The 10,592-nt window shown below is 37.9% G+C and overlaps 1 protein-coding gene across 1 annotated transcript; it reads left to right on the top strand.

Moving 5' to 3' along the window:
- Positions 1–7,956: 7,956 nt before the first annotated feature.
- LOC146004115 (uncharacterized) lies at positions 7,957–8,322 on the top strand. The gene has a single exon (XM_083142779.1). It carries the CDS (start codon positions 7,957–7,959, stop codon positions 8,320–8,322), a length of 366 nt encoding a protein of 121 aa, XP_082998905.1.
- The last annotated feature ends 2,270 nt before the right edge of the window (positions 8,323–10,592 follow it).

Genomic DNA, 10,592 nt, shown 5'->3' with positions numbered 1-10,592 from the left:
ACTGTATGAACTGTCACACGTACCTTGGAATTCTCATTAACCGATTCTGTTGTACAGTGGGATCCATGAGTATTATCGTGCAAATTGTCCATGACTATTTTCATTAAAATTTCTCTTACATCCTAGATGTTTTTAAGCGATGGATTTTTATGTATGATGTTGCAGAAGTTGTCAACAGCTTGTTTTGAGTTTTCTTTTAATTCTTGAAGCTCTTATTAGGTCAAATAAAGTGCGTGAACATGGTGATGGACAATTTGCAAGGTAATACTCATGGATCCCACTGTACAGATCAACTTGGAAATTCAAGCCGCGTATTTTAACCTCATTATATTCTAGAACGTTCCGCACAGGGTTGGCAAAATTTGTGTTTTTTTTAAAAAGAACAAAACAAACTGTTTTTTTTTGTTTAAAACATGTTTTTTTGTTTTAAACATAGTTTTAAACAGGAGTTTAAAAAAACATGTTTTAAACATGTTTTAAACACGTTTTAAACAAAAGAAAGTCAACCTTTTCCCAGTAAATTATAGTTAAAGTCGTTAAAGATAAAATACTCATTTTTATGAGTACAGTGGCGGCAAGGACAGTTTATTTCCCTTTGGAGATAAGGTTTACCATACTGCGGGGCAGAATTTTTTGGGTCGGGGCGGGAAATACTTTAAATCCCGACATTCGGGACGGGGAAAATTCTCAATTTCACGACAAAGTCGGGAAATTCTCGGAACGGGATATGTTCGAAATTTCCCAACGCTCTTGAAATCTCGAATTCTACACGTAATTTCCATCTTAAGTGCTTGTTTTTGCACTTCTGGTACAAATACTAACAATTTCCGATAAGTTCCAGACATTTACAATCCAGAAAACATCGAGAATTGACGACTTTTTAAAATGACCATTCGCATTTCTCCGACTGCTTGGGATCCCGAAAAATCGGGAAGTCATTTTTTTTTCCGATCCCGACTTTTAGAGATCCCGCACACCTCTACTGCAGGGACAAAAGTTGTGGGTAATAGCCCCCCTTTTTTCCGCCACTGCTGAACTTGGTTAGGATTCATATTCATCTAAATTTCAAGAAACTAAATATTATAGAATTACTATCCTCGTCCTGGAAAAATCAGAGTGAAATATTTCTCTCTGCCTGAACAGTTTATATAGGAGAAAACAACCTGCAATGTGATAATAGATTCTCCAGATCAATTTATATTTCCAAGTACAAAATTATGTTACCAAAAGTAAGCATCTGCGCTTCATTCAGTTATACAAACCAATGAATCGTATCCCAAGAGAAAAAAATTCACGTCATGATCAAAATCACGCATTGTGTATTCAGATATTAGTTTCCAGCTTCCACCAGTCTCAAATTTATAGGACGGTACGAAACAAAGAACTGAGAAGTTTCGAATTCTACAGTAAAGCACGGGTCTTTCTTGTCGCGCAACAGTTTTGCTACCTTGTGCATACATAGCTAGCCTGCCTAACCTAGGGTTACCAGACTTCCGGTTTTTCCCGGACATGTCCTACATTGTAGCCTTATGTCCGGTGTCCGGGAGGAATTTGAAAAATATCATAAATGTCCTACATTTTGAGCATCATATAATATTAATTAAATTAGGGAAATACATAACAAAAAAAAATCATGCAAGTTACAAGTCTATGGACTGCGCTTCCAAACTCATTAGTGAAATTTATTTTGATTCAGTCATTGCCCAAAAAGAAAAGAAAAGTTTGTCCTGCTAGAAAACAAACGATAAAATGGAAGCAATTAATGAACAAAGTTTTCGGACCACTTTCTGATGATGTTACTATAAAATGCCTAAGCGGAATTTCTTGTCTTTGGGTATATACTGATGAAATAAGGTGCTTCCCATTCTTATTCAATATTTTGATTGTAAAGCCGGGGTATAGAGAACAAAGTTATTCAGGGTGCCTGCCAGTCAAGAGAGTAATGGAAGTCAAGAAAAAGTAAAGAAATCAATAAAACGGCAATAAATTATTCTTGTGGTGAAGAATTTTATCACAATGACTGATTTAGTTTATTTTACTTCACTTTTTCTACCCCTTTGGTTAATCGCGAAGATGAGGATGAACGGTGTTAAGATAAGATGGATGAAGGGACAGTCACAAACATATAGGGACAACAGACACAAACCCCACATAAGATTATACCCGGTGGAGAATCATAATGGTTCGGATCCCACTTGAAACTGTAGGTCCAGTCCCGATTAGCCTTACTGTGCACAAAGTGGACTTAAAACACCAACTCGATCAATCAATCCAGATGCCAAAGCATCGCTAGTCTGCCAAAAACAGTCCAGGATGCATTTATAGATAAAGCAGATCTAATTCTCTTTTTAAATAGTTACAGCTTCAGTTTTCATCTAGGGGGTTTCATTAAATAAATATTTATTTTCTTAATTACGAATTTCCAACTTTACCTAAGTAGGGGTCGAATAAATAAATGTTAAGAAAAACGGGAAAAGTCTAGAAAAGTCCAGAAAATGTCAAGAATTCTGGATGTGTTATTTTGGTAGACACCCTGTTATTGAACTAAAAACTATCCAAGATGAAACTTTTGGAACCATTTCAAATTACGGTAATTGGATGAATATTTTTTTTGCCATTACAGGTCATAGTGCAAATGTTGAGAGTGTGCTTTCATTACCATCAGCACAACAGACTCACAAGAGAAATGCTTTCTTTCATAAAGTCTGTAAAATGTTTGGTACTGGTCTCTATAATTTCAAGAGTTTGACTGTCCACTCTAACCTAAATATATTTTGACCATGATTTTGACTAAACCTGAAATTTTGAGAAAAATTGGCTCCTCTGAGAAGTATTATTTAAATCTTGTAGTAAGAGGTGCATTGTTTAGTATGATTGCAAGTTTTGAAAATTTGCTTTTAAGAATTCATTTTTTAAAACTGAAGTGTCATTTTTCAATTATTTTCTAACATGTTCTATAGACATATGTATTATTTATTGAAAATATTTTGTGTCCTACATTTTGGGACAGCATGTCCTACATTTCCCTTATAGCGATCTCCTGCGACGTCAGAACATAAGGTTGCTCAAGTGTTGTGCGATAAGTGAAACCCGTAAAGCACGGTTTAATTGACACAGATTCAATGAAAATACAGGGTTGCCAAACAAAAAAATTAACACAGACTATGAAATATCAAGTACCAAAATGTGTTTTAAACACTTCTAAAAAAACATGTTTAAAACACATTGTTTTAAACGTTTAAAACAATTGTAAAAAAAACAAAGCCCTGTGTTTTAAACGTTTAAAACAAAGTGTTTTAAACACTTTTGTTTTAAACATGCCAACCCTGGTTCCGCAGATAAAAACGATTCGTTAATGTTTCCAGTAGTTCGACTCCATCTCTTATTCAAGAACGTTCCCTCTCATGCTTTCCACAGATTCAAAAATTACAATGAATCGCCCTACGTGTGGCGCTACGTTTGCAGCTTCCAAATGCTGACAAGTCTTTGCATAGTGCTGCGACAACACCGAAAGCGCAAGAAAAGTTTTAATGCAATATTATGAACAACAGGGTTATAGAACATTCTCCGTGTTGCCTTGGTAAGTATTTCTCTCCTTATATTATCGGCACACCATTCAAGAGAACAAAAACCTAATTTTATGTAGTGTAAACTGAAAAATTTTAAGGGGGACTCCAGCCCCCTGATCTCACTTTGGATACGCGCTATTAATAACAGTGTTATAGAACATTCTGTGTCTTGCCTCGATAATTATTTCTCTTAAATTATCATCACATTATTCAAGAAGCCATGAACCTAATTTTATGTAGCGTAATTTCCTGAAGGTGGTGCTGGAACCCCCTGATTCCCACCTTGGATACGTGCTTGACTCGATAATTATTTCTCTCCTTAAATTATCGTCATATCTTATTTCACACCACAAGGAACCAAAATCCTCATTTTATCTATTGTAAACCGCAAACTTTCGGGAAGGGGGGACCCGAGCCCCCTAAGCTCCCCCTTGGATACGTGCCTGCTGCGAGTATCCCTTCATCAATTTAAACTAATCATCACTCATCCTGTTCGTCGCGATTAGCCAAAAGTGGAAGAAGACTCTAAATAACAAAAACAATTTTATCCTCATCGTGGCGATCAACTGGAGAATCTGAAAAGTAGCGTAAAAATATTAAAGGGAAATTCCAGGACATTCAGTAAAAATTCATATCAGAATATGCCAAGAACTTTCCTTAGAATTAGACATATAAAATAAATGCAATAGGTTAGCTGGAAAGAAAAGCTGGCAGTGGACTACAGCCTACAGGGACAAGATATCACGCATAATAATGTATGAAAAATAAACTATGCATTGTTTCGGAATAAGTGTATTCTTCTATCGCGTATTTGATCTCTTGTTGTCAAATTAAATTAACAGCTTTGGTGTATAATATCAAAAGATGCATGAAAACACAGCGTTTCATGGGCCATCTGCTACATTCTACGCATAGCTTTCTTCCGCTAGTGTCCGCTTGGTGACGTCACAAGCTCTTGCCAATAACGTGCAAGTCGCGGAGTGGCCCCCTCTGGCAGTCAATTACAATGTGGCGACAAGCGGGATGACAAAATCGTGCAGAGGTAGGTTTATTTATCTCTTTATTTGATTGTTAGTGGAAATTATTTGATAATTTATTGAATATACTGCTTATTCAAGTGACATAAACTTGTTAAAATTGAACGTATTAATGTGGGTTGTGTTGTCTTCTACGTACAGTCAACGGCAAAGATAATGGTAGGCAAATTGTCCACCACTATTTTCATTACATTTTTATTCTACATCCTGTGTTGTTTTAAGGAATGAAACGATGTTGGTTCGAAGCAGGGATTGTTCTCTGCTTATTGACGTCATTATTTCAATTCATTGTCATCACATTGTGTAATACAGACAGAATTAAAATGGTGGTGAACAATTCGCCTACTGCTACTTTCGCCGTTGGGTGTACAATGGAATTTACTATGATGATCGCGATAGACGAGGTAATTCTTATTTATTTATTTATTGTCATTTGGAAGAGCTTCACCACAAGTTATAACCTATTATCACTCCATTTGCTAGTTCTCTGCGTTTTTATTTGTACTGCAGATATGCCATAAGAGTGGGAAAGTAGAGAAAATATTTTCCTTATTCACCCAACCACCAGCAACGTCTAAGTTTTGAAAAAGCACAGGTATCTGTATCACTTTAAATACATTTTTGCGTGTTAGAAATCGTAATAGTCTCTTCTCGCCCAATCAGTGGCGAAATAATGGTCTCTCGTGGGGGTGACTTTTTATTAACAGTCGACAGCTATGTTCACTGAAGCCTTATCCTTAATTTTAGATGCCATCTCCAGAGGGTAATCATAATTTGTAGATGTGAGAAGTAGATTGATTTCCTTTCTTCCATTCTTATGTTAATTGAAGATATATTATAAGTTTTGCATGTCCCTGGGATGATGGCTTAATTTTAATGCAAGGGGAGAAAACCCTAGAAATCATCCCAGTGTAGAAATCAAGTAAATATGGTCCCCATTTTTCTGCCAATTCGGACATATGCTAGACAATGGATGATTTCCACTTAACATTGCATGCTAATGAGAAAAATTGTGTCTGAACATGTGAATTTGCATCTTAATAGTACAGTAACATTAGAGAATAGCAGGAATTTTACAATTGTCCAATTTGGTACCCCTGAGTAGCAAATAAATCAAATCAAAATTTTCCATTTTTTATTATAAGAAATTATTTCCCATCAACAGACAACACCCTACATTCAGTAGAACAATCTCACAAAACTCAAAAATTCCATAGCCAACAGATCAATACTAAGTTACATCCTCCATATATCCAAATAATACACAAGTTATGTCATAATTTCTTTTACATACTTGTATTTCAAACACATATTTGAAATTGTGAAATGCATATTATTAGTCCACAATACCTGTTCCACACAGAAATGAAATTAAATGTGTGCCAATTAAATCAGAGAATGGAACAAAACATAAAAACCACAACTAAACTCCGTACCAGCTAACTGTAGACCAGGCGAATGAGAACAAGTCTTTGTGCAAGCAGTGACGCGAGACGGCTCCACCAATGAGCAGTGAGAGAAACTGGATTGTGTAATGGGTGACGGGAGTTACCCACCCGATTTCCTCCTTCACACTGTAAGCGTTGCAAACTTTTGAAAACGATAATACTGAACGCACATGGCAAATGAACCATATTTTTATCTCCAGGTCCGTACGATTGGTTTAAGAATTTCTTAGGGAAATATTAGGGATAAAACTGCAAGAGCAAATTTTGACAAGCCGTGCATTTAGCGTACGGACTAAGGTTTGGACCGTACGTTCATACATGTACGGTCAGGACCGTATGCTTGGCAATGTAGCACTTTCAGCACTCGATTTTCCTCTTCCTTCTCTGCCGATATGCACGGTCCTGCTCTACAGTTAGCTGGGACAAGGTGCAGTATTAAAATCATGGTAGTGTAAAGAAATTGCAAATAGAGGTAACTGTTACAGTACTTAATTAAACACAGTACCTTTATTAAAAGATGTCATTTCAACCCTTGTAAACTAATCTTGTTCAGAAACACTTAAAACTCGCATAAAGATTGGAAAAAATTGTGTGGACAATTAGAGAAGTGAAAACAAACAAAAATGTTCACCTCTCTCCTATGAGTTTTACATACGTTCTTAAGTGTTTCTGAAGAACACGCTAGTTTATAACAGTTGAAACAACTCTAATCACTATGGAAGAGCATCTTATTCAATCCCATATCAGCTCAAGTGGCAGAAATGTATCCCCCGTATGACCTGGGTGTCCATCTTGTATAAATATTGTTGTCAGCAAGATAAAAAAAAAAAGGGTTGGCAGGGGGTGTATATATTCTGGAGAGAGTCACACTTCATTTGCCCCTAATATCATTCTGTCAAGTGGAACTCCAAAAATGCAGTGTTAAGTTGTTTTCTTAACATATCTACTTGCTTTGAAGAGCTCTACTTGGAATCACGTCAACATATCTCCAACTCTTCTCTTTAGCGGTAAAGTGGAATCACAAATATCCAATTCAGTGATTATCGTTTCGATGTTATGTCAGAAGCAGTTTCTGCCTATCCGCACGTGCACACCCAAATAAATATGTAATGCAATTACTTTTTATTATACTTATTCACTGAACACTATCTCCTTCAAAACATCAAATGATCCCACACTCGATCGGCGACCATATCTTCGTATTAAGAGTGCCTGCAGACTGAGGCGCGTTCATTTTGCACAATTCTCAGTGCGCTCAGATGCCGCTGTTTGCAGCACGCAAGGATGGAGAAGCAATTGGCGCCTGTAGCTTGCAGTATTATGGGCTTGATGAGCACCACCTGTGCTATGTTCATGCAGTGTTGCAATCCCATTCCATTCGATATTGTGTGGTGGAGTGGAGGCAGTCTACATATCATCGTAAATCGAGGGATTTTTGTTTTGGAAAAGGGACATTTCTATGGTATCTTATACCACACTGTTGTTCAGAGCATGGCGGGCGCAAAGAAGAAGGTGGGGGGCAACTGAGAGCAAGAGACATGTTTTAAACAATGTCTTGCATTGCCTTTGCTTAGTGCAGCAGCTTGGTCAAAATTAACTGCGCTGTAGTCGATTAACGGGGGGTCGTTGATCAGTCAGCTGTTTTCATTGCGTGCCAGTTCGTGTGTTGCAAAAATTGTTACACTGTCAAAAGCTTATTCCTGTTTCAGTGCAAAGTGTTTCATTTCATGATGAAAGGGAAAACTCTACACAGCGGAAGCACATTCGTAATACACTGAAGTGCGAAAAGTCATGGGATAGCGGGAGGGAACAAGTTGATGGAGCTGTAACATCGCGGCAAACAAGTCGAAAGTCGCGAAGCAGTTGGAGTGTTGTCAGGTAGACTTCTGCGAGTGCAGGGAAATGTCGTGCACCGTGGTGATGGCAACCCGACAGGAATTATCAGCATTTGAGCACGGGATGATAGTTGGTGCTAGACGAATGGGGCATGCGATTTCGGAAGTCGTCCGGACACTGAACTTTTCTCGCACAGTGTCAAGGGTGGACCATGAGTACAGCATTGGAGGCATTACGACCCATCAGCGACAACACAGTGGCTGCCCACAAGTGATGAATGACCATGACCGGCAATGTCTGGTCATACTCGTCCGGGCAAACAGAGAAGAAACAGTGCGTGATCTGACAGCAGGAATCAATGCACGACGTCCCAGGAACGTGTCTCAGAGGTCAGTGCAACACAATTTGGTCTCCATGGGGTATCGCAGCTGAAGACCGCCATGGGGTATCGCAGCCGAAGACCGACACGTGTGCCACTACTAACCACTGTCCATCGGCGGTGCAGACCCCATGAGGCCATGGACCCAAGTTGTCAACAAGGCACTGTGCAAGCTGGTGGTGGCTCCATCATGGTGTGGGGCATGTCTACTTGGCACGGTTTGGGTCCCTTGGTCCTCGTGAACCAGACAATGAACGCTCATCACTATGTTCAGCTGCTTGGTGACCATCTCCAACCATTTATGGACTTCATGTACCCTGCCAACAATGGGATTTTCCAGGATGACAATGCACCATGTCACCGGACCGCAATGGTGCGTGACTGCTTTGAGGAACATTCTGGCAACTTCCAACGCATGAATTGGCCTCAGAGATCACCGGACATGAACCCTATCGATCACATGTGGGATCTCATCGAACGGACTATTCGTGCCCAGGATCCTTCACCTGCAACAATGACCGAATTGTGGACGGAAATCGAGACTGCATGGCTGCACCACATCCCTCAGCGGACTACCAGTGACTTATTGCATCCTTGCCACGTCGAATTGCTGCACTTCGCCGTGGTCGAGGGGGTCCCACTCGTTATTAGGTAGGTATCCCATGACTTTTGGCACTTCAGTGTATTTAACATTGTTGAATATTTGGAGGGAAGTTAGCGCAAAGCGACTGCAGTAATAATACAGACAGCGGAAGGAGAAAACATCTGATACACGAAGCAGGGAAGTGTGGACTGAGGAAGTACTGTTATTTTCTTTAATATTTATTATTCGCTTGATTTTATTTGGTCAGTCGATCATTGGAAATAAACAACGGCTAGATAGATTACAACTGATTATCTGCATGTTGTCTTTGGATCGGCTACCTTGTTTGCAGTAGCAGCTTCAGTTAAAATTTTCACCGGGTGAGGTGTTGCACAATCTTTTCCACCCTGGTACTCCTACTTTCCACCTTGCTCCAATGTAAATCATGGCCATGTTATATAATTACGCTTTTTATGACGAAAAATAATAGCGTTATTTTAAAAATCCTTTGAGTGTTACTGTTAAAGATGTTTGTAGCTATGTGAGAATGTGTTTATTTAATATCTACATAATGACATCAAAATAACAGTAATCTCTTAGATTAAATTCCTACACGAGTTTGCAATATGCTTATTAAGTTATTCAGCAGTAACTTCAATTAATTCTTGACAACAATAAATCCAACCCTTTTTAAAAAGAAATAGCCACACATCCAGTGGAGGCACATAGTGGTTCCGATCCCACTTTAAACTCCAGGTCTAGTCCCGATTAGCCTTACTATGCATAAAGTGGACTTAAAACACAAAATCAATCAATGTATTGTGCCATTTTCAGAACCATATCATAAACAAAGATATTGAATTAATATTCTTGTCTGCATCAGTACTAAAATATACACAATTTTCAAATTATACTCATGGGCTACAAACTTATTTCAAGTTTTGGAATGGTCATGATTTTGTAAGTTGAGTTTGGCTTGAAGTTTGTGTGCGCTTTAAGTACGTTTGAACATATTTCACCCTTCACTTTAACTTCGCAGCAGACAAATATTAATTAAACGATACAAAAATGTGAAGCACAGCACTTGAGGATTTTAGTGTCTATGAATAACACAAAAACTGAAGAAAAAACTTACAATACATTTGCAAAGATTTGAACTACATTTCAATATAAATCGATGCATTTCAGCAATTTAAAAAAAGTACGACACCAATGTACACACACACACATTCATTCCATTTACGCTCACCATAAACAATCTATCTAGGACGATACAAATGACGGAAATAAAAAATAATATATATATATATATATATATATATATATATATAAAATAGGTATGGAAGTAAAACTGAGATCAAGCACGTACAACAATTTAACTGAAAAATATGGGAAAGAAAGCCATTTTTTTACAAACCTAAATATTGTTTATAATAGTTTTTGGACTCATACATAGTCAGCATGACAATTCTCTACACCTGAAAAACTTACATTTATTTACTCACGTTTTGGATTATGAAATAGTAATTTTTACTTGCAGATCTACCAATAAAGGCCCTCAAATTACTTAACTCTTTCATTTTGCAATCTACCATGCTTCAGTGAGCCCTTGTATATACAGAAGGGGTTCAACAGCAACGTTCATTCCCAATCCAAAAAAGAATAGTCATAGATGAAGACATTATGTTTAAACAACATGACTCAATGTAGAAAAGTAGCAGCTGAGGAATAGCTTAAACA

Source organism: Lepisma saccharinum, chromosome 21 (assembly GCF_977018435.1).
Source record: "Lepisma saccharinum chromosome 21, izLepSacc3.1, whole genome shotgun sequence".
NCBI lineage: Eukaryota > Metazoa > Arthropoda > Insecta > Zygentoma > Lepismatidae > Lepisma > Lepisma saccharinum.
The sequence above is the reverse complement of the archived record's forward strand: the minus strand, read 5'-3'. Positions and strand labels throughout refer to the sequence as shown.

Bases quoted from the DNA above. Each gene is read 5' to 3' on its own strand.
- LOC146004115 (XM_083142779.1), top strand. From the start codon at position 7,957: ATGTCGTGCACCGTGGTGATGGCAACCCGACAGGAATTATCAGCATTT.